This window comes from Hippocampus zosterae, chromosome 3 (assembly GCF_025434085.1).
Source record: "Hippocampus zosterae strain Florida chromosome 3, ASM2543408v3, whole genome shotgun sequence".
NCBI lineage: Eukaryota > Metazoa > Chordata > Actinopteri > Syngnathiformes > Syngnathidae > Hippocampus > Hippocampus zosterae.
Window position 1 is genome coordinate 6,485,019 of NC_067453.1, and position 24,977 is coordinate 6,509,995.

General features: G+C 42.2%; 3 protein-coding genes across 5 annotated transcripts in view; 1 reads left to right on the forward strand and 2 right to left on the reverse strand.

The window, feature by feature from the left end:
* Positions 1-24,977, reverse strand: part of bmal2 (basic helix-loop-helix ARNT like 2) — a 210,575-nt gene that overhangs the window by 55,881 nt on the left and 129,717 nt on the right. The gene's annotated exons all lie outside the window — the stretch shown is intronic.
* On the forward strand, positions 6,711-20,105 carry nr1h4 (nuclear receptor subfamily 1, group H, member 4). 3 transcript variants are annotated; one of them, XM_052060911.1, is made up of 9 exons: positions 6,711-6,902; positions 10,313-10,687; positions 12,637-12,777; positions 16,359-16,483; positions 16,568-16,660; positions 16,817-16,916; positions 17,020-17,166; positions 19,569-19,682; positions 19,762-20,105. In XM_052060911.1, the coding sequence occupies exons 1-9, from the start codon at positions 6,806-6,808 to the stop codon at positions 19,998-20,000; spliced, it is 1,431 nt and encodes a 476-aa protein (XP_051916871.1). In that variant the 5' UTR covers positions 6,711-6,805; the 3' UTR covers positions 20,001-20,105. The 3 variants fall into 3 exon arrangements, with proteins under 3 accessions (XP_051916871.1, XP_051916872.1, XP_051916873.1); XM_052060912.1 differs by lacking the exon at positions 6,711-6,902 and adding an exon at positions 8,248-8,706; XM_052060913.1 differs by lacking the exon at positions 6,711-6,902 and adding an exon at positions 8,249-8,617.
* On the reverse strand, positions 21,654-24,687 carry c1qtnf13 (C1q and TNF related 13). Its single transcript, XM_052060948.1, is given in 3 exon segments — positions 21,654-22,732; positions 22,735-23,244; positions 24,322-24,687. Coding segments are annotated over 3 exon segments (1,215 nt in total). The 5' UTR covers positions 24,485-24,687; the 3' UTR covers positions 21,654-22,190.

Genomic DNA, 24,977 nt, shown 5'->3' on the forward strand with positions numbered 1-24,977 from the left:
GGGGTACTAAATCGGTCCTCAAGGGCCGCTGTCCTGCCTGTTTCCCCATCATTCCCAGCTGCAACACACCTGATTCTAATAATCAAGATCGTTCTAATGCTGCGTCAGAGCTGGCTGATGAACAGGCAGGACAGTGGCCCTCCAGACCATGAGCTGGGCAGTCCTGATGTAGATGCTAAACAATAGAAGGCCAAATACCGATCCACATGGAACCTTACAAAACTCAGTAGTTGCATTGCCATGGTTTGCACGGTGTGTCGTTTCTGAGAGGTTAGAATCAAACCGAGAAAGTGCTGAGATTGAAATACCGACATATGCTTCGAGGCTTTCGAATATGTTGTGATCGAAGGTGCCAAGTTAGTGCTAAGATTGAGTCATGATGCTGTTATACTGATGAGGTGTCAGAGTCTATAGCTAGGAGAAATCATTTGTCATTTAGCAAGGGCCGTCTCAATAGAGGATGGTCGCCCCTAAATCCTGACTGAAGAGATTCAAAAGAGATTGTTAGTGCCGCGTTATCATTAAACTGGTACGCTATGACTTTTTCAACAATTTTCGCAATAAACAGGAGATCGGATACTTGCTTATAATGACAGAGAATCTCTGGGTCGATGTTTGTTCGCTTAAAGTGTAGATCTGATGCCCCATTTCGAGGTAACTATATGGTGCTGTATGGTAAATTTGACGGCTATCTGGGGTTCCTAATTTTGGGTCTCATCTTGTATTTGCCCAAATAATCCCCCTGGTTAATGTTGAAGCACGGTGCCATGTTTGGAACGGATTTGACAAGTCATTGACTGGGCCTTGCACCCACCAGTTGCTATTGAGTGACACTCCGGATTGCAGCATATGAATTTAAAGCTGTCTTTTTTTTTTTCCTTATTACGTGACCCTAATATTCTGCCATAGACAAAAAAAAGCCCAGTGTTAGGCAGGCTGTGGGTGAACACGTCAGCGCCATTCGTGTCCTCATCTGACAGTGAGACGTCCCGGGATCCAACCGACCAGTTCGATGGTCATGAATCGATCATCGATTCTTGGATATTTGATCATTTGATTGATTTAAATGGAAAGGATGTAACCTGACCCACATCACCGACAGGCTCGGCCTTCTCATGCGAGGGCTTGATTATTATGCGCTGCAACGCCAACCTCATCTGATACGGAGCAAGCAAACCGTGAATGGTCACTGACAGATTGACAGACCCTCAGTCCGTATTGACTGTGAACATTTTTAAAAATGAAACACACTTGTCAGAATCTGACGAAGAAAATGCAGTGTTGAATTGGGGAGCTGGCCAGGCCAACACAGCTTTCAATGCCGCTATGTCACGGCTCCACTTCTTGCAGGCAAGTCTGGCTGTGCGCATTACTTCTCATGGGGTCTTGACAAATAGGTTCCGCAATAAACATTTTCAATACAATATATTAGTTTAGCACTGTCAATGTTTTGTCAGATTTCACTCTTAACGGCTTGACTTTCAGTAAGACAATGGAGTACAGTGCATCACCTCAACTAAAAGCACATTTATAAACATTAACCCAAACAAGCAATTATGAAATCAATTGATCTCTCCAAAGACATTCAAAAGGGAGCGTTATTCTTTTTTTATAAATATATTTGTTTATATTTTTTCAGGCGGCCCGGTAGTCCAGTGGTTAGCACGTCATCTTTACAGTGCAGAGGTACCGGGTTCGATTCTGGTTCCGGCCTCCCTGTGTGGAGTTTGCATGTTCTCCCTGGGCCTGTGTGGTTTTTTTCCGGGTTTTCTCCAGTTTCTTCCCACATTCCCCCCCAAAAAAAAACATGCATGGCTGGCTGATTGTCCCTAGGTGTGGGTGGGAGCGTGGATGGTTGTTTGTCTCTGTGTGCCCTGCGATTGGCCTGAAACCAATTCAGGGTGTCCCCCGCCTCCTGCTCGAAGACAGCTGGGATAGGCTCCAGCACCCCCCGCGACCCTAGTGAGGATCAAGCGGTTCGGAAAATGGATGGATGGATATTTTCTCAGAGTCCTCCCGGAGGTTGGTCGTTGTCACCTTAGGATGTGGTGGTGGACCCCAAAAAGCAGGCAGGGGAGAGGAGCAGGGTGTATTTGAAGAAGTGTATTGATAAAACACAGAAAACTAAATCCTAAGCAAACAAAGTCCAAAGTAGCAAACAAAAATGACATAAAACATAACAGCAACCAAAATATGACTGAAACAAACCTGATTGCAACAAACAAACATGGCAGTAGCAAGCGCAAACAGCAATACACATGACAATGACCCGACACTGAGTGTTCGGGCAGGAGTCCTTTTATACAACTAATTACCAAATGACCAACAGGTGTGCAGCTGCCGGGGGGAGCACTACAGTGCCACCTGTTGGTCCCTAAACCGAATCATGACACTCATATTGTATTGCCTTAATTATTACCACTAGTCGGTATCTGTTGGCATGTCCTGGATCGTCCTTGGGGGCCTCATTTGGCTCCTCTCATGACTCTGAGTCCCTCCCAGATGAGCGAACTTCTCACCTTCTCTCTAAGGGAGAGCCTGGACACCCCGCGGAGGAAAGTAATTCAATTAAAAATATTTATTAATATTTATAAGATGCATGCATTATTTATTTATTTGTTTTATCGGCATGCACTTTCAAATTGGAATTTTTCACAATAGTGTACACCCCTTCCTCAACTGGCGGACCGCGATCCACGACCGGACCGCCGACCTCCTCTGTCCGGACCGCCGACCTCCTCTGTCGGGACCTCCTCTGTCCGGGACCTCAGCTAATCGTATAAAATCATAATTTATAAAGTGATTTTTACGTTATACATTTTATATTTGTGGACTATAATCTGCGCAATACCGCGATCGCTTGTTAAAATTATCCGTTGTATTCTTTGCGTGCACTAACAGCTGTAATGCAGAGGACCGCGGCAGCGCGACTTTGCGTGTATAAAGTTTGACTCACTTGAGACCCTGGCTGACCAGGGCATGTCGGCGATAAGATGCGCTGATTGGCTCCTCTGAACTGAAGGTGTGCCCATACATAAGCGTCAGCATATACGTTGCGCTGATTGGCTCCTCTGAACTTAAGGTGTGTCCATACATAAGCGTCAGCACGCGTCTATCCCAAAACACACCCATTCAAAATGGATGATTGTGTCAGGAAACAGACTACAGTGTGCTCACAGCTTCAGTCCAGGAGAGCCGCACACATACAATTAGACAAAACGAATCGCGGGAGGTTTCGATTGTGTGCAGTTCTGCTCCCGTCTACATCGGGGATCTTAGCAGCTGTTTAATAACAGAACACCGCAACATGGGAAATGAACATCACAATGGCGTCTTCAAATAATATTTGCATGCCTCAGACATTGCATTCACCTTTAGTGGAAGAAAAGTACTGCACATTCCTGTGCTCCCTTGTGTCAGTATTTAAAATGGTTCTCAACTCATCTTCTGATATATTTTTTAAGTGATTTCAGAGGGGATGTGAAAAGGGGAATTGTACAAATGAAAAGGATATTTTTGTTTTGATGTTTAGTATTTATTTTGGTAAAATTTGTGTTTTGTTTTGTTTTTGTTAAATTAAGGGAAAAAAGACAACTACTGTTTAACAAAGTTAAAGTAAAAACGTCTTATTTCCCTAAAATGGCTATTTCTATTATTAAGCAGGCACAACTTAACAAAATAAAAGAGTTCCTCTGCCTCCACACAATACCTCTCATTATTTGCTGTGTACTGGCAAAGTGAATAATTGTTATTTTCATGCACCCCATTATTGGTTGGTTGTGAGGAGTGTTGATTTGTATAAGCTTGGCTTGACCATACTAAATGGGCATATAGCCCTGCTCCCCATGACCGCCGTGCATGGGACCGGACCTTGGTCTTATTAAAAAAAAAAGTGGACCGACAGCATTTCCAGTTGAGGACCACTGGTGTACACAAACAATTCATGAAATTATAAAGTACATATTTAATCAGTTCATATTACTTTCTGAAACTACAAAATTCTGTCCCTCTAACTGACTGTTTATATTAGTTGCTGTTTACATTTTTTTTTTAAGGCCCGAAGATGTGTCTGTTTCCTGTCACAGTATGGTAAACATCCTTTGTCTTATCTGTGTTCATACTAGAGTACTTCAACATAATTACTTGACAGGATATTCCTTACTGGTGTCAGACATATGTTTTTTGGGGGGGGGGGTTGTGACTTGCTTTTGAGACAATATCTTGTGTGTATTTGGTCAGCAAATACAAATCGCATTATTGATTATTCCACTTGTGCTAAAGTTCTTGAGTTCTCATGTCTTTCTATATATTTCTAACCTTGACCTTCAACCTACATAATATCTGGATGGGTAGGAAAAAAATAGCCTCTTAACCAACATGGGGGATCTGCCTTTATGCCATTGTTAGATCTACAGTTGCCACCCTCCCTTTACAGAGTCCATCATTTGAGGCTTGTTCCCAAATACAAACCAGAGTCCAGCAGCCAATGGCAAAGGTTCTGTTTATTCCAGTGAGACTGACCCCGTTGAATGGAGCAACAGCCCATCAATGATTAAGCTATTGTTTATGAGTATTATAAGGGAGGAAAAAAAGAAATGTACCATCCTATGGTGGTGTGCACAAGCAGCAAGGAAAACGATAGATTTGGATCCAGTTCAGAGTTATTTGGACTTTATAATAACCTTCCACAATTGATTTGCAAGCGTCAAAGCTTTGCTTGAATTCAAGAGGCATCAAACCTTTGTTAATTACATCTGATCTGTTCATTTTATGACAACCTCCATTTTTCATTACGACATTTAGACACATGAGCCACCTATGATGACTCGAAGTCATGTAAAATAAATTTTAAAAAAACTATTAAATGTTTCACTGCTTGTTTTACTTAGAATCTCAGCAGCATACTACTCAGTGGATGTACTGTATGGTCTGTGTGTGTGTGTGCGTGTGTGTGTATTTGTGTGTGTGGGAGAGACATCATGCGGTAGCCTCTGAGTCTTTTTGAGATAAAGACAGTTTTTTGGCAAGTGTGTTTCAACGGGTTTGGGGGTGGAGGGATGAGGAGAGGGATGGACAGTTTAATTAATAACCACCTTCCTCTTCTCTCTGACCTTAGCTGGTCACACATGTTTAAACTGAAGCCCAGACTCGAGATTGGTGTATTAGAAAATATTAATGGATGCTGTATAACTAAGTGCGTGGACATCTGGGAACACAGGCAACAAGCAGGTCCAAATTGTGGAAATCATCCCGCTAGGAGAAGGTAAGGACCATAAAAGCATGTTTCATCACGATGAGCCCACGTGTGCCAAAAGTGTGTGCTCGATGGCGAATGGGATGTCAAGTCGATCTCTATATCAGCGTAGGTTGCTTTAAGATCACTTGGGAAATTACTTTAGTTCATTCAATTAGTTACTGATGTCACATAAAGTTTATAAACAGATTATTTAACTTTGTTGTACTCAGTGGTCTCATTTCCTACGGCACTAAAAATCAGGTACAATAGCTTTATCAAATTATTTGTTCATGAAGATAATGTTGATTTGACTTGTACTGTTAGAAAGTTATTATTTTTTTAAACGATATGTTCATGTTGGGTTTCTAATGTTTTTGACCAATGGTTGTGGTCAAACAAAGTGCATTTCTCTGGGTTATGCACTGACCTATAAGCAATGAACACATTTGTACGCGGTATTAAGTAGAAGGAATGCACTTTTAAATGAACTGTGCTTTTATGATGGTGTATATTCAAGTTATGTGATTGCATAGTTTGTTAAAATGAGAATAGCAAAACTACAGTAGGCTACACGAATAGCAGATAAAATGGGATCATGAGACTCTGTGATGCAAAGCAGTTCGACAGCAAAGCAAAGCACCACCCCCAAAACGAACAATTTGTTGCATTAAAAAATAATAGTTGCTTTTGTTAGTGCATGTGAATCATGTATGCGCCAACATGTCAAAGAAACAAATCAACCCAAAAAACATGAATCTAATGAATTCCTTATACTGTACCATCTTATAGATACGATGGCTCGTAAGTAGGAAGAGATATGAACTTGTAGTTCCATCATTGATTTTCCGCGCATGATTTTGGCTTGGATCTCCCTGTAGAACAGTGCGATATTTCAGAACCATTAAGTGTGCTGAGAAAGTCATTGGTTAACCTGGTCAAATGGGCTTGTGTTTAATTGATTGAGTTTGAGCATGTCAAACCTGCACGCGTTAAATGAATATTGTAAGGACGACAAGAAGACTTCAAGTTGTTATTTCCGAAGAAGAGAGGAATCCGCTGGAGACTGCTGTTGTGATAAACACTTTATACGTAACAGCATGTCATTAAAACTGGATTATATGCAAACAAGCCCCTCAGGTGCTGTCTGGGGAATTGCGATTGGATTCTCAACAGATGCTAACAATAATGCCTTTCATAAGATTTTGTTTTCATCTGCAATATCAATGGTGTTGAAGACCAGCAAGGGGAGAATTTATTGGCTAACCACACAGGAAAACCGTTCAAACCCTGAACCTCAGAACTGTGAGGAAGACCCGCTAACTACAAGATCAGCATGCTGCACATAACAAATCCGTGTCTTTAATTGTTACCTCTGATACTGTTCATCAGAACTGACAATTACATTTGCAAAAGCAGAATTGATGGTACATTTCTAATATGACAGTACAGTCACGCTACAGGCAGGCCCAGAAGTGTATTGAAGACATCTTCAATTCAGGTCACTCTTGTTACAGTGGGAAACAGACACAAACATCCGTGCGGCTCACTTTGACTTAACAAGCTTCCTTCATGAATGAGTGGGTGGGCCATGACATCGGCGTGGTGGGACCACTACAAATCCCACCCACAGATGAATTCGCCATCACGGAGAACTCCCATTTGTTTGGTAAGTCCGCTTGGCATGAAACATATTCCCTAATCTATAGGCAACTGAGTATAACCATGCTCAATGGCAGTACAATTTGGATTTCCGTTTGGCCAGCCGTCTATTTCTGTCATCTTTGGTCCTCACCCACCTATCCAGCCATTCATTTTATGTCATCCTGTTCAAGGTCATGGGGAAGTACACCATAGACTGATATCTGAATGGGCCATCAAATATATGTCAATATGCTTGTTTATCAAATCGGTTTCCTTATTGGAGTGAATTGAAAGGTCACATATGCCGCCCAGCTCTCAAAACAACAAAATGCTTTCATAACATCTTTTTAGTAAAGCTTAATAGCACCGTGGACCCAATTTTCATCGACAGACACCCGTGTGTTCAGCATAAAACGGAGTCAACTTCATTTTCGTGTTGGTGCAATTCTAGTCTGGCATGTTTGGGACGGGCCTTCACTGGGTGTTCTGGCGCACAACGCACCTGGCAATTTTCATCACAGAAAAGTAAGTAGACTATGTGTGATGTAAAAATGGGCACAGATTCTTTTCCGTACCGGGCCAAGTCTAGTTTAGTGGTTTTTGAATTTCGCAGACTGTCCTGCGTGTTGCTTGGTGCGCTGGTGGGCCGACAGCGTTTTCTATTACCCTTCCGCCGGTGTATATGCCAATTTGGTGAGAAAAAGTGAATAAATTGTAGACTACCGAAAAGATGGTCTACCTTGTGGCGCAGGTGATTTAACGTGTTTTTGGTGTATTTGAGCGATGCCCAGACAGACAGATTTGGTGGTCCGTGGACGTGCGTCATGGATGTCATTTCCAGGTTCAAGTTTTCATATGAATGGGAATATATATTTTTATATGTTCTCTGAAGCAAATATATTTGCCAGTAATCCTCTGGAAGCTGCCCCCAAAATAAAGCAGTATATTGTAAAGAAATACTTTATAATATTTCTATTTTGTAACCAGTGGTTAGCACGTCGGCTTCACAGTACAGAGGTCGTGGGTTCGATTCCAGCTCCGGCCTCCCTGTGTGGAGTTTGCATGTTCTCCCCTGGCCTGCGTGGGTTTTCTCCGGGTGCTCCGGTTTCCTCCCACATTCCAAAAACATGCATGGTGATCGAACACTCTAAATTGTCCCTAGGTGTGAGTGTGAGTGCGAATGGTTGTTCGTTTCTGTGTGCCCTGCGATTGGCTGGCAACCGATTCAGGGTGTCCCCCGCCTACTGCCCGAAGACGGCTGGGATAGGCTCCAGCACCCCCCGCGACCCTAGTGAGGATCAAGCGGCTCGGAAGATGAATGAATGAACCTTGAGCCTTTGCAACATTATAGCGTACCTTTTATAAAGGCGCAAACACATTCGGTGTTTCATCCTTAGAGCATATTTAAGCAAGCACAAGCAGCATCTCACTGTCGTCGCTTGTGCCAAATGTATTGCTCATAACCACAAACGTGCCACACAGTAGTCATTTCCACTGCCCTAATGTGCAGATGACTTTACATACTGTCATGCTACCTGAAAAGAAGAAAGGGATTGCCTGGTTAATGAGTAGCTCTAGCAACCTTTGCGCCTCTTGGGATGTCTCGGGCATACACCAAGTCTATTGAAGCCTCTGGTTCTGTTCTCAGAAATAAATGTGGCTTGAAACTGAAAATACATGGAAGATGGTTTGACAGTTAACGGGACAGAAAGAAGAAGTAAACTTCAAAAGAACCAACGGGTGTCTCGCTGTCACAGCATGTATACTTTGAATGATCCGTGTGTTCGGTATCTCAGACATGGCCATCGTCAGACCCAAATCTTCAAGAGGTTAGTGCTGTATTATATGCTATTTGGCACATGTCAATACCTGATATTTTGCCTGATATGTATTAAAAATGTTTTTTGTTCGGTCTTTTCTAAAATGTCAAGTTTCACAACTTTGGAGAATTCCATGTGACTATGTTGCGATATTATTAACATTATTGTATCAGTTTCCACAGAGCCGCTACTTTGGAGAGGCGTTACGTGTCACTCCAAAGACACGGTGTGCTTTGTGAAGGGCAGTTGTTAATGATTTATGGCCTTACAGTATGTGGCGTGGATCTTACAGACGACTGCTTAGCTGGTTCTTCAGGAACACTTTGAAAGAATTAGATTCGATTCCACTACAGGGCAATCACAACTTTAAATTACAGTAATTGTTTTATGAGTGTGTAAACACTACAGTGTACACGATATGGTGTAAATGGTTGAATTGCTTGCGGGAACATGGTAATGGAGCCTCATATGTCAATAATGCGGAATTGTCAGAAGATGAAGAGGCATTAATATGTTTGTCAAACAATCGGGTTCACTGGTTTACACTAAATGTAACGCAATCTGAGTTTTGCACAGTTCAGCTTTACGCAAGTATCTATTATGGCTTTCGGCATTTATTCGAAGACTCATATCCAACCAAACGGCTTCACTAAATGAAATGTGTAAATTCACCTTTTGTTTGTGAAATAAATTCATGACTGACTACATCAAATTTGGGGAACTAAATATTAATGCAGTGCAGCCCTGAAAATGAACTAAAGTGCCACGCAATAAGTAAACAAGCTTCTTTTAAACGTAATCCAGACATCAAACGATGTGACATGAGGGTATTATTGCGACCGGAGGAAGGCGTCCTTACATTTTATGCACAACAGACCAGAAACGGCAAATGTGTCAATAGCAAATATCATGTTGCCACATTCGTGACGACAATTACAGTTCAGAGCTGCATGTGAACCTTCACCTAAAATTGCATGTGGTGCAAAAAAAGACCCAAAAGTTCACATTGAACTTAACGGACTGGGTTGTTCCATTCAGCTCTTCATTTAGTTCAAAATTAATATACAAATGCTTTTTTTGTCCATTTTTCAAAATTATTTAAAATATAGAACAGGTTTTCCGAATTATCATGCACGACAGTCCAAAAGAAAAATGCAAGCAACTCTGGAGGACACACAATAAATGACACTTTGTGTCATTTTATTAAATGAAATAAATGATAATTCCATTAAAATATCATCTTTACCCATAAAGCGACATTAACAACGGCATTGGTGTGGGCCCGACGCTCCAAGGTCAACATCCCTTTTCAGGGCTAATTGCTTTTGTTTCACACACCTTGGCGATTTCCGACATCCATGGCCACCATCCTTCCGGCTGTCTCCATCGACACCTTTTCTGGGGTCGGCTGAGCATGGGCATCAGAGTCTGATTTACTATTCGGGGTCATTCGCAATGCCTCAGATGAGGTCTGGGTTTTCAAATTCTTCACGACTGTTGGAAGCATAAAATGATCCACAATGTCAATTATTATTGACTAAAAAGTAGAAGTAAACATAGCCGCATCGATGTCATGACCCTGGGTTATTTTCTCATGCTGTTCTTGTTCTTCTAGATATTCTGGCAGATCAGAGCAATCCTCTGCTACAAGATCCTGACATGTTACCATTCGGCAGCTACCCGGGCATGCAATACTCAAGCATGGAGCCAACTGTCCCCACACCGTATTACTGCAGTCAGAACTATTATCCCCAGTACAATGGAGAGGAATGGTACTCCCACACTAGCCTGTATGAATTGAGAAAAACAACACTGGACGGCGGCTATGACGGTGACAGGGAGGAGGTATCTGCTGTCATGCCGGCTGTTTGCAAGAGGTCTCGTCATACGTCACAGACTGGAGGCATCAAAGGGGAGGAGCTATGTGTAGTGTGTGGAGACAAGGCATCAGGCTACCACTATAATGCTCTCACCTGTGAGGGCTGCAAAGGTGAGAGCACAGAATTTGTATAACATTATTTGGCAAAATAAAAATGCACATTATCAAACTGATTTAGTCTTTTTCTGAGTGAGGAAATGATTAAATGCAAATATTAGATGTGATTTTTGGTGAAGATTCTCAATCATCCAAATCATGATAATACACAAACGTTGAATCGAGACTTCTCTTGTTTCTTGAAAACAAATTAGTTTTTAATTCATAAGGCTTTATCAGTTCCAAATTTGTAGGTGTAATTAATTTGTCGGTGTGGAGTCTCCCTACTGACCTCGCTGGTGGGTGAATAGTGTCGTTGTTGTTCTTGTTGTGGTTGCTGGGGCCAGAAATGACAATGTGAATGACCATCCTGCAACTCAATTAGACATCCACCTGCTTGGTGGCATAAGAACTCATTCTTGAACAACTTCAGATTTTTTGGGGTAGTTGACGCTCAGGGTTAGGAACCCCCCCTATCGGAGTGGATGGAGATAAGTGTGCAGGTAATTCCACACTGTGAAATTAAACAATGTTAGGAGTGCGATCTCATCATTTGCCCAAGAATAGGTTCAGGTCTACCTCCTCCTCTCTCTGTGGTGCTAGGTTCCCTCTCCACTTTCTGCAGCACAATACAGGAGAAACATGAGCTCTGTTGCATTAATACTCGCCATTGTGCTGTATCTTCTATGTCACAATGTCTTATAACTGTTTCAAACTCAACCTTTGTGTGTGCGTGGGTACCTACACTACATGCGTGCATGCATATGTGTGTGTGTGTGTGTGTGTGTGTGTTGAGCAAAACACTACATTTATCATGGTGTTTGTAGTTTGCAGTGGTTTACAGTTGTACTGCACCACAGTGGGAGGCTTTCGGAATAGCTAAGGCATTCGACATATTCAGAACTCTTGAGAATGATGTAGAGTTGGTAACAATACAGGAATTGGGCTTGCTATGCTATTAATTTTGGAAGGGAGTGGATGGGAGTTCTGTAAATAAAGTGACATTACAGCGTGAGTACCTTGCTAGCACTACGTCTGGACATCATCTGTGAGCAAGAAAAGTAAATGTCTTGAACACCAAGTGAATCCAGAGATTTGGTTCTAAACACTGTACAACATATATTTTGAAAGATGATTGCTGAAAACGTGCAAGACTGAAAAGTATGCAGTGCTCAGTTAATTCAATTACAGTTATCATTCAATATGATTAAATGATATTTAATATTAATGAAGATAATTTGAGCCAAATGGTTATTTCAGAAGTGTATATCAAACTGTTGTATGACTCAGTACGCAGAAGCAGCTCTTGTCTTCAAACAGGTTGCTGACCCTCAGTCTAGACCAGTGGTTCTTAACCTGGGTTCGATCGAACCCAAGGGGTTCAGTGAATCAGTCTCAGAGGTTCGACGAAGCCTTGACATGGAGGTTAAGACATAGCCCGGCTCAACGTGTCAATTCGTTATAACACGCCCGCTTAGCCATCACTGGCTGCAGATGATCACATTACATTGCTTATTTTCACTAATGAAGTGTTCAGTGAATATGTGTATGAACTGGTTGGGTTCCACACCTCTGAGAAGGTGAAGAACCACTGGTCTAGACGAAGTAGCGTCCATCTTTAGTAATAATGTACAGAAGTACAAATGTAGCTTTTGATTGACAGTTGGCAGTTTAGCACAGAGTTGTTTCAACACATTCAACGGACATACCCACAGTAGTTGAGAGCAGACACAAGGACGTGATTTTTCATGATTTTTGAAGGGTCATTTTCATCCTTTTTTTAAAGCCATTAAAATTTGGTAGGTTTGCTAATGCACCCCTGTCTGTGGTGTGTTAAATTTACAAGACATGTTGGCGGTCGTTTCACTTCACAGGGACAATTTAGCTTGATCCTGAAATGTTTCTGAACAATATAGTGCATGACGATTCACGACTTAACTTTTTCTTCTGTCCACCACATTAAGGTTTCTTCAGACGAAGTATAACAAAGAATGCCGTGTACAAGTGCAAAAGTGGAGGAAGCTGTGAGATGGACATGTACATGCGCAGGAAATGCCAGGAATGTCGACTCAGGAAATGCAAGGAGATGGGGATGTTGGCAGAGTGTGAGTGTTCACTGTTTGTCATCTCATTTTTACCAAGCAATGGTGACAGAATTGGTTGGGCATGGACACATTTTTAGACGAGTGGCTCTCAAACTGGAGTCGCTGGACATGTATGGGTCCAGAAGAATAAAGTCAGACTTCTGAAAATCACTAAAACAAAAGTTTCTTCCCAAGTTAAATTTGTCTAACAACTTTATATTCTTGTATTTCGGGTATCGCCGTGCTACTTTAGAACTGTCATTACAATAAACGGCTACTCTCAATGCAATGACACCTTCTAATCTCACACGGCCTGATTAGTTTAACAGGAGCACTGAATATCACACACCACACGGCAGATGTGCGGCGCAACAGTACTTTGTCGCACAGCAAAAGATGGCTTTTTCAGTTACTGCCAGACTTGATGTTTTTCATTTGATTGCTATAAATGTATCATGTGTTATTGATGGAAACATTTACTACAAACATGACTTTACTGCAGCCTTTAGCATACGTACCAGTAATGATCTGACCTTTTTACAAATAAGTAAGAAGCAAAGAAAATATGTGGGTATGAAAACGTGAACAGTTGTTTCCTCGTGGGACTATGGAGCGCTATCAGTTGAGGACAGAAAGAAAACGTGAGAGCCTCTCATTATTGATAAGGAGAGAAATGAAATTGTAATGACTATTGCTGTGTGCCAGGCCCAAAGAAATGATGGAAAAAAAACAAACAAAGTAAAATAAACAAAGGAGAGTTTTTATTGTCATAGGTTCACAAATATCAGGTGCGTGACAACAATCCTCACAAGGCTCACGGGTGTGCTGGAGCATATGCCAACTGTCTTCGGGCAAGAGACAGGAGAGGTACACCTCGAACTGGTTGCCAGCCAATTGCAGGGCCATTTTAATTTTTTATAATTATATTTTTTAATTAAAATGTTCAACTGTAGCATGTGGAAACGTTGGACTAGACTGCACAAGCATATACACACGCAGCTCCGTTAATCCTGAACGAATGAAGCCATATCGTTTCCAGACAACACAATGAAATAAGTCTAGCAAGTGAAATTACACTTTTGATGTGTAAAATGCAGCTCCAGATGGTCTTTTGATGGCAAAAAAATACACTTTGGAGATCGAATGGGACCAGGAAGCGGACCAGACAAGGTTCTCATTTACCATCTACACAAGCATGGACAATCCTGGAATTAATACAGGATGTCCTTCTACCTCACCTGCATGAAGATCAGAGTGCTGCTTTGGTCAGGACTTTCGGCGGCATGATTTACCAGTGTGGCTCCGCTCACATTAAGGACATAAAAACCCACAAGACGCTGCCTGCGAATGGTTAAGACTCAGAGGAAGCACAGATCTTCCCTCACATACCTCTGCCTCTTGAAAAATACTCAGCCCAGTGATGTTTTTAACGGCATGGTCTACATGTCTCCTTCAACCTGTAAAATTTTGGCCCTATAATGTTCACTGCACGCATTTCTGCCTGTTCTTGTTCTGTTACACATTTGCGTAGTTATACTCTTTGTTAAAATCGTGCAATAACATGCCAGTGTGCACCTTGTTTGCTGTTTCTGGTTGAACCCTTGCAATCTTTTGCTATGCATTATCCATCCATCGATTTTGTAATCCACTTATCCTCACAAGGGTCGCAGGGCTTGCTGTCTTCAGGCACTAGGAGGGGTGGAGGGCACCCTGAACCGGTTGCCAGCCAATCACAGGGCACACATAAACATTCAACCATTTGTGCTCACAATCACACCTAGGGACAATTTAGAGTGTTCCATTAACCTGCCATGCATGTTTTCAGAATGTGGGAAGAAACCGGGGTACCCGGAGAAAACCCATGCAGGCACAGGGAGAATATACAAGCTCCACACAGGAAGGCCGGAGCCGGAATCAAACCCTGCACCTCTGCACTGTGACGCAGACGCGCTTGCTTTGCATTATGGGTTTTTTGGGGTGTCCTCATTATCCAATGTATGTCCATTGTCCAACAGTGACCTTTCCCATGTTACGCCAGTCCGCGCTCTGAGATTATTTCTGGATGTGCCGCTGATGCACAAGTAACTGGAAGACTCATCTTGCCACTCTGTGCCTCACTGACGCACACACGGTGTACAATAGCAGCGCAAACACGGAAACAGAAATTGTATTTGAACAGAATGGCAAATTGTGAGCTTTTAAAAACAAATAAATAAATGAATTGCAGGGAAGTGAAGGGGAGCTAGCCATATTTCTGATGGGGCTATAGCCCCCATTAGCTCCAGTGCAGCTTGATTCAGTATGTTATTCTTTTGGTTCGAGTCTTTATCAAGGATGTGCAAATCTTTATGAAGTACGTGATGTAGTTTGACTCCACAGCTGCAGGTCTCAATGATGCAAATTTATATAAACATAAATGAGCATAAATTAGCGTAACAGCCACACAGTGCATGCAACAGAATAGTGGTAAAGGGCATGTGCTTGTTTGCTTGCTGTTCAAAAAATGTGCATCTGTCTGCATGTGACAATGCAGAAACATTTGCAGAGAACAATTCGTTCTGCCTTTAGCTGCACTATATTATTGATAGGAACCACAAATAAAAGGACACAAATAGAAACTGTTAGTATCAGGCAGCTGCGCATTCCATTCTCTTTGTAACAAGGACGTTTGTACACGATCATGTTCCCAAATAAAAGCCTCCCCTAAAATAGAAGCCTCCTTACAAACTAATGCCTGGTACTCTGCAGTTCAGTGAATAAATGCCCGTTGGCCAGTATTTTAGGTAATAAATATATGTGATACAATATTTTATTACTCTCCTGGAAGTAGAGGCCAGTGAGTGGTTGTTTGGTACTAGAAAATGAATTGAAAACGGTATCTCAGTGACAAGGCGGCCCGGTAGTCCAGTGGTTAGCACGTCGGCTTCACAGTGCAGAGGTACCGGGTTCGATTCCAGCTCCGGCCTCCCTGTGTGGAATTTGCATGTTCTCCCCGGGCCTGTGTGGGTTTTCTCCGGGTGCTCCGGTTTCCTCCCACATTCCAAAAACAGGCTGATTGAAAGGCAGGCTGATTGAACACTCTAAATTGTCCCTAGGTGTGAGTGTGAGTGCGAATGGTTGTTCGTTTCTGTGTGCCCTGCGATTGGCTGGCAAGCGATTCAGGGTGTCCCCCCGCCTACTGCCCGAAGACAGCTGGGATAGGCTCCAGCCCCCCCCCCCCCCGCGACCCTATTGAGGATCAAGCGGCTCGGAAAATGAATGAATGAATCTCAGTGACAAGAAGAACTCCAGCTCCGCTGTGGCACAACAGGTACATGCTGCATAAAAAATGCATGAAACACAAAAGGAAGACTTGTCATTTAGTTTTTTCGTATGACAACATTGTGGCAATCATCTGTGCAATCAGCAGAGAGTGGTTTCATGAGGCAGCCCATGGCAGGACAAAAAATGCATTTGCCTTTGTACTTTGCGGAGATAACACAAGTTGCAGACTTCCCCCCCCCAAAAAAAAAAAATTTAGAATGAATTGATCCATATTGTAAAACCCAACTGATTTTGGGCCTTAAAGATGCATGCGAACGCTTTGTTTCTGTTGGCTGCAGGCCTGCTAACAGAGATCCAATGTAAATCTAAAAGGCTGCGGAAAAACATGAAGGGACAGTCAAACGGAGATGAGACTGAGGGGGCAGACAGCAAACAAGTCACATCAACCACCCAACTGTCAAAGGTACTGATATAAACAATATACCTATGGAATCATTTTAAATCCCACAACTAATGCATAGTTTTTTCCCGTCCTGTCTGTTTCTAGGAAAAAATTACCAAAGAGCAGCACACACTCATGAGGGCCATCGTAGACGCCTACAACAGACATCAAATTCCTCAAGAAATCACCAAAAAACTGGTATAGTGCTTTTGTTGTCTCCAAAGTGCTTTTCAAATTAATGTGTTGTCTGAAGTATTGTTTTACAATGTACCCAAGTATTCACTTCTTTTATAAAAATCCCATTTTAGTTTACTTTTATTGTCATCTGAAATTATTGTTGTTTTCCCATACTAGCTACAAGAGGAATACAGTGCTGAAGAAAATTTTCTCCTCTTGACAGAAATGGCAACAAGTCAAGTCCAAGTTCTGGTGGAGTTTACAAAAAATATCCCAGGTTTTATTCACCCCGTCTGAATTACATGCAGAGATTTGTATTAACAATGCTAAGACCAAAAAAAAGACAGATGAATTCTGTTTTTCCACGATATTTCTCACAGGCTTTGTGTCCCTGGACCATGAGGATCAGATTGCGCTCCTTAAAGGTTCAGCAGTAGAAGCTATGTTTCTGCGCTCTGCCCAGGTTTTTAGCCGAAAGATGCCGAGTGGACACACTGAAGTCTTGGAGGAGAGGATACATAAGAGTGGTCAGTACAAAGAAGTCTTGTTGTCGTCTGACTAATTTAATGAATTGCTTTCAGGAGTTTATATGGAATTATTTAGATGGAAATAAATTGAGAAAAATATCAAGCTTTTGATACATCATCTTGTAATTTGTAGCCATTGGAGGCAGATTCTCTGTGTATATAATTCATCAGCTGAGACGCCTTGGTGACCTGTTGATCTCTCAGCAGGTTTTGGTTACACTGGGATACAGACTCCGACTGGGTTCTGTTTCATTTAATTCTCCTTGCGGGCGCGCGCGCGCGTGTGTGTGTGTGTGTGTGTGTGTGTGTGTGTGTGTGTGTGTGTGTGTGCGTGTGTGTGTGTGCAAAGATTGTTTTATGATAGGTTTACAAGGAAGTAACCGAGTAAAAAGATTCTACGCTTTATAGATGGCAGCATGTTAAAATTGATTTACAAAAATCATTTTAAAAAGATTAAACTTTGCTTGCCTGGCCAGTAGTTGCCAGTGCACATTGTCTTTCCGTTTTCTGAATACCGTTTGTCAATCTATTTGCTTTTTGGGTTTAGAATTTAATGTATGTAACTAGGCGGCCCGGTAGTTGAGTTAGGACGTCGACTTCAGAGTGCACAGGTACGGGTTCAATTCTAGCTTCGGCCTCCCTGTGTAGGTTTTCTCCGGGTACTCTGGTCTCCTCCCACATTGCAAACATGCATGGCATGAACACTCTAAATTGTCCCTAGGTGTGAGTGTGGGCATAGATGGTTGTTCGTCTCTGTGTGCCCTGCGATTGGCTGGCAACCTATTCAGGGTGTCCCCTGCCTACTGCCTGAAGACATCTGGGATTGGCTCCTGCACTCCCTGCGACCCTAGTGAGGATAAAGCGGTTTGGAAAATGAATGAATGAATGTATGTAACTAATGCATCTCTCTTGAAACCTGTAGTACTGTAGTCACACTACACAGTGTAACCACTTATTATATATGAGGCCACTTGGTTTCTACCGTGATCAATGAATAATGCCCCAAAGGCAAATGAAAGAAATTACATCCTTCCCCAGTGTGGGACGAATAAAGGATATCTTACCTTATCTTATCTTATCTTGGCTGTTTGAAAGGCAAACCGACAGTGTTGCATCATTGGACAAACATTCGAGAGGAATTCTCGGGCTCCTGTGTGGAGTTTGCATATTCTCTCCGTGCTTCTAGGAGTACCTCTCGCTTTTTTCCAACAAACAAACATGCATGTTAGGTTAACTGAAGACTCTAAAGTTTAGAGTCTAAACTGTTCAGAGGTGTGGGTGAATGTGAGTGTGAATATTTGTATTTATGTGCCATGTGATTTGTTGACAACCAGTTGCGCTGTAATCCATCCCTTGCCCAAAGCTTTTCATTTGTGCGAGGTGTCAAGATGGACAGTTGACAGAGAGTGATAGTAGAATTACCGTATTTTCTGCACTATAAAGCGCCTCAGATTCAATGAATGGCCTATTTTAAAACAGTTTTCATATATAGGGCAGCGCACTGCATAATAAGGCGCATACAATAGTGGCTGTTGCGCCATGCATCCACTAGATCAGGGGTGGGTAATTATTTTTTGCATAGGGCCACTTGAGAACCAGAAAATATTATAGAGGGCCGGATCAAAAGGGTGAACAAAATTCGACATAATATTAATTGGATTTCTTTATTTAAAAAGCAGTATTTTGCATTTTTTGGCACGTTTTTCAGACTTTAAGAGTACATTTATCCGTTGTATCGAACAGGATTCACTTGACTTGGCGCTACTGCGGGCTTCCATATCGTCTCCCCCTTCCTCCCTATGCTCTGCAACTTCAAGTAACTGTGCCACCTGGCGTTGAAATGTCTGTCATTACAAGTTCAAATGAAATGAATGCAGTCGTTGACATTGAACCTTAATGTGTACCAACCTTCGGCGGGCCGGATTAAAAAGACCAACGGGGCGGATTCGGCCAGCGGGCCGTAATTTGTCCACCGCATCCTGTTTTAAATGGCCGCTTATGCGATAGACTAAAAAGAGTACACACATTTCAAATAATGCAATATTTACTGTACATTCAATAGGATATATCATTACTTGTAACTTCTTAAGTAACAAATATATTTAGAAATATTGAGACTAACACTTGGACTACTCGCCAATGCATCAAATTTCTGTTGTGTTCTTCCTCGTTGGGTTTGCAAGTTAGTTGGAATCTATCCAAACTGATTTTGGATGAGAGGCGGGACAAACCCCGGACTGGTCACTCGTCAATTGCAGGGCACATATAGAAAAAAAAGAGCCGTTTCCACACCCATCAAATGTGGTTCATGCGTTTATTTTGTCGTATATGAATGGATGGTTGTCTATAAAATTTCCTTGTCGGCTATGTATAACTGTATTCATTATGTAATTGCCTTTAAGGTATTTCAAAGGAGTTCATCACACCAATGTTTAACTTTTACAAAAGTATTGGTGAACTCCAAATGTTGCAGGAGGAGCAAGCTCTCCTCACTGCCATAACCATCTTGACACCAGGTGAGTGGCTTCAACTGATCCACAAGCTCTCAAGTTGAAAATTCAAGCGTCTCACTAAATAATAAAATCTACTCTATAGATCGACCTTACGTCAAGGATCAACAGGCTGTCGAGAACCTGCAGGAACCCATGCTGGACGTGTTGAGGAAGCTGTGCATTTTGCAGCATCCACAGGAGCCTCAGTACTTTGCACGTCTGCTGGGCCGGTTGACCGAGCTGAGAACACTCAACCACTATCATGCAGAAATGCTCACGTCGTGGCGGATGAACGATCACAAATTCACACCGTTACTCTGTGAGATCTGGGACGTGCAGTGAAAAACCTCATGGGATGGAATAAAAACATCTTCAACTTAAAAGGTGGTCCACAGTGGTGCAGATCAACTGGTATACACATGCTTCAAATAAACTATTGTACAACTATTTTGCCTGATAGTACCTGATTACCATCAACAGTAATACAGTAAAATGACACATTATTTATGTCTTCTGACCTTCTATTCCTTTACCCATCCATTTTCTATAGCTCTTGTGCTTGTTAGGGTAAGATGAAACCTAACCCTGTTTACTTTGGGCAAGGCGTGGGATACAACCTGGACTGGTTGCCAGCCCGTTGAGGGGCACTTATGACAAGCAACCTTTCAGACTCACATTCACATCTAGAGACAATTTTGAGTAGTGGTTCTTAACCTTGTTAGAGGTACCGAGCAAAGCCATTTCATATGCACATTCACCAAACCCTTCTTTAGTCCATCCATCCATTCATTTTCCGAACCGCTTAAACCTCACTAAGGTCGCGGGGGTGCCGGAACCTATCCCAGCCGTCCGTCTTCGGGCAGTAGCCGGGGGACACCCTGAACCGGTTGCCAGCCAATCGCAGTGCACATATAGACGAACAACCACGCGCGCTCACACTCACTTTAGTGAAAAATAAAAATATGATTTTTTTACAAATGCAAGACATTAAAAAGTGCATTTGTTAAACACAGAAAAAGTAAATCCAAATCAAGACATAAGTCCAAGGTTTTTTTTTAAATTGTATGTTCGAGGCTCGTTCAAACCCCTGTGACCGAACCACCGAACCCCAAGAGTTCGATCGAACCCAGTTTGAGAACCACTGATTTAGAGTCTTCATTAAACCTAACATACATATTTTTGTAATACCTGTATCAGATTACCCACAGTGTACCCAGAGAAAACACACGCAAGCACACAGAGACGATGCAAACTCCACACAAGTCTCGAAACAGGATTCGGACCTAGAAGCTCAGATCGTTTTGTTATGAATATTCGTATGTCTCTTTCTATTTATTACAAATCAATAATTCTAATGTGTTTATATGATGAACTGTTTTTTCGTTCGCAGTGAAATAGCAGCTGCACAAAATTTCTAAATGTATCTCTTTCATTAACTTAATACTCGTACAGTAGACTTTACATATCCGGAGTAAATCAAATTTCTTACAGCTGACATGATCAGTCTGTCACGTTGTACCCGAAGCGACAGAATAATCGCTTCGTGTACAACCAAATAACTGAAAGTGGATCCCCGAAATAGCAGACACAGAAAGAGGTTTGTCAGAGAACAAAAGGAGTCTTTAATACAAACACAAAATTACCCGACCGGGAGAATAACAAAAAGCGCTGGTCAAAATAAGGACCAGGGATAAAAATAAAGAGAACAACAGAAAACGCTTGCGGAAAAAATAGCAAGGAGGGTCTGATTGGACAATGCTATAAATTTCACTCGAAAGAGGAATAACGACGCGCAATAACAGCCACAAGGCTAAGAGGCAATGAATAATTCGAATAGGAATTGGGCGAGAGAATTTGGCACGGCGTGGAATACTCCGGCAGTGAGTAGACTGCCAGGGCGTCCAAATAAAGGCTGAGTAATTAGTCACCAATGGGTGACAGGTGTGCAGGCGGCAGCCTGCCCCCTGCTGGCAAACACGGGACGTGACACAGTCCAGCTCAGCTCCACACACTGTACCATATTGCACTGTCAAGAAACGACACATTTTAAAACATCTTTTTGATTTCTACTATGTTTAATCTTGGATTAAACACACACAACACCTGAACACATCACGATCAAGATAACAAAACGGTAACACCTGAGCTCATAAAAGTCCCACATGTTCCCTCACTGACAAGATCACTATACAACATTTACACGATTTGCGCTCACACGCTCCATATGCGTGGCCAAGAAAGAAATTTCATCGGTGCTGTATTTTGTACATCGATCGTATTTGACAATAAAGCTGACCTGATTTGTTTAGGAAGATAGCGAGTAATTTGATAATTGTGTCACAGCACCACCTCGTGGAGATATTCCCAAATGACTCACCCACTGGAATTACTTTTGGTCAGTTCATAGATATCCTGTAGTCCATAAACACATAACCATTGCAAATGAAAAGAAATTTGTGAAACACTTTTGTTTAACAGCTTGTATATACTTTTTTTTCTAATAAGAATAAACAGCGATGATGGTATTCACGGTTACAGTCCGTACTTGTGTGTCTGTGTGAGTGGGTTGGCGTCAGGATACACCAAGAAGCCTGAGAAGGTGGTGTACCTCCCCTGGTTGCTGTACACGGCGTAGCGATTATCGTGCTGACTGTACAGCCATACAGTGTCGCCCTGGCGAAGGAGCAGCATCAAGCTCTGACTCTGCATCTCTCGTCTTTTGGACGTGTCGTCATCAAACACCATGGCCTGTACCACGCCCTGCCCAGTCATCAGCTTCACTGAAAGAGCCTTACGAGGGTGTTTACCCACCGTGAATGCAAAATAGTAAGCTCCCGGGAAGCGGCAGGTGAACTTGCCCGAGGACTTGTTAAAATGGCCCCCGATGTTGACAAATTCTACGTCGAAGGTCAGAGGTGATTTCTGCTGCTGCTTCTTGCGACTCACACCTATAAACGTGGATGACCGTGCCACGGAGAAGGCCGATCTGGGGTGCTCGAATGGCTGGTGTCTGAGCCGAGATTCAGCCTGCGTGGGACAGTTTGGGTGAGGGGTCAGGTGGTTGCTGATATACAGTAGCTGCTTGAAGAAGTGTCAGGATACACGAGGTAACCAGAGAAGCTGACGTAAGGGCCGGCATTGCTGTACAAGGCATACTGAGAGTTTTGCGGCAACATCAACCACACTGTGTCCATTTCCCCCAAAGTGATCATTAGGCTTTGACTTTGAACTTTCCTGCCTTTCTTGCGGTAGCCGTCATACGCCATGGCCTGCACCTCCCGCCCATTCTTCACCAAAATGACAGAGAGCATTTTATTTGGAAATTTCCCCATTGAAAAGGAGAAGTAGTACACTCCTGGGAGGCGGCAACGAAAGCAACCCGTGTCTGGATTGAAATCCCCCCCGATGTTAACCAAGAGCTTGTTAAAAGTCACAACACTCTGCTTGCCCCCCACTATGCTGCTGGTGCGTGTAGCAGAAAAAGCTGAGCGGAGAACCGTTGTCACCGAAGGGGCATGCAGGGGGGAGACTGGGCCACAGCAGGTGATCATGATCAGTATTGCTGCAAGATTAAATTGCGGGACACCTGATAAAGAAAAAAAAACAAACAAACAAAGTTCAGGTCAAAGAATTGTCCCACGGTGGTTGAGTTGTGATGTGCCACCAGAGCATTGAGCCTGGCGTGTCAAACTGAATATCGGCCTATGTCGTTGCAGCCTAATGTCAGTCATATGAAACAGCACAGCTAACTGATCGAATTGGTGTGATCAGTAGGCCCTCCATAATGTAGCTGATACAGCCTGTGCTCTCTGTGAACACACGCGACTCAATTAAGTTCTGCTTCATCTGCTCCTGTGTGAGGTGAACAATGGACATTTTTAGGAGAGTTTGGTGAGGTGGGGTGGAATGGAATGACTGTTAAGTACAAAAAATGACGTTTTTTTTTTCTTTTGACACGAGATTTTCATTGACTTACAGAATTGTGGTGTATATATATTTTTTTTAATTATTAAAAAATCGGTCTTTCTTACCAAGGGCATGCATTCACAACTGGTTTAAAGTTGAATAAGGATAAAAGAGTATGTTAAGATCAGTAAGATGTGATTATAACATGGTAAAAGTTGAAAGCTTTTGACCCTATGACGCCACCAAATAGGAGTGGTTATTATAGGCTTGGAAATTTCACATGGCATTCCCCTGGTTTCATTTATATGCATATATAACAAAAGTGACATAACAAATACTTTCTTGAAAACAGTAGAGAGTGAATAGGAATGATATAAGAGAGTTGTAATATGTCTTGGTGAGCTGATTAAACAACAATGTCAAAACATTTTACTAGTGGTCATTTTGACATTTGCTACATCTGAGAAAAAAAGAAAGAAAACAGAAAAGGAAAAAGAAACTAACACCATGGAAAAAGCTCAACCAAAACAATATTTTCTTGATGTTGGACTCAACAAAGTCAACAATGGAGTGAGATGGGCGTTCACATTCACCTATGGTCTAATAATGTCACAATAATCAAAAATATCCCATTGTCGTCCTGTAAAATATATTCTCAACATTCTAACTATTTTAATAAGAGACAGAATTTCAGAGGTTTGCTATGTCATGTTATTGTGATGCATGGAAAAATTATTGATCACAACATAAAACTCACCTGCTGAGCAATGCAGTGTATGAATTCCTAACATCTTCCTATTTGGGAAAATAAAACAAAAGAAAGTTCCAAAGAGGTGATCGTTGGCCAGCTGCAGATGTCCCAATACGTTCTCATAACAGGCCAGTAGTGCAAACGGACTGATCCTTTTGTCTGCATGCATTTGTCAAGAGGAGGAGCTCGACACCATCCACCAATCTTTAGCCTTCAGTGCATATAAAAGGTCAAATCAAAGGACTATCTTACTTCCCCCCTCAAGTGTTTGTCTGCAAATTCACCCTTTGTTTTGTCTAATACAAACTAGCTGTGATGGAGCAGGCCCAGAGGAAGACTTGCTTTTATGCTAAGGCAGAGATTTTATTTAGATATGTATGAATATTTCTGTGTATGTATGTATATTTGAGCAATGATGCAAACTTTGGGGCATTTGTTTATCTTACAGTTTTTCTGCAATTATTAAAACATTTTCCAAAACTGTTTCATTGCTGACCTGCACCAATAAGAACTTATTGGCAGTCACAAATTGGTTAGTAACAATGAAGTCTTGCAAACTGGGATGAAACAATAGAGCGATTATATCAGGCAGTGAGCAAAGTTTGGCCCACAGGCCATATACGGCCTGTGCTGTTCTTAAACCGGCCCACTGTACTTTTACA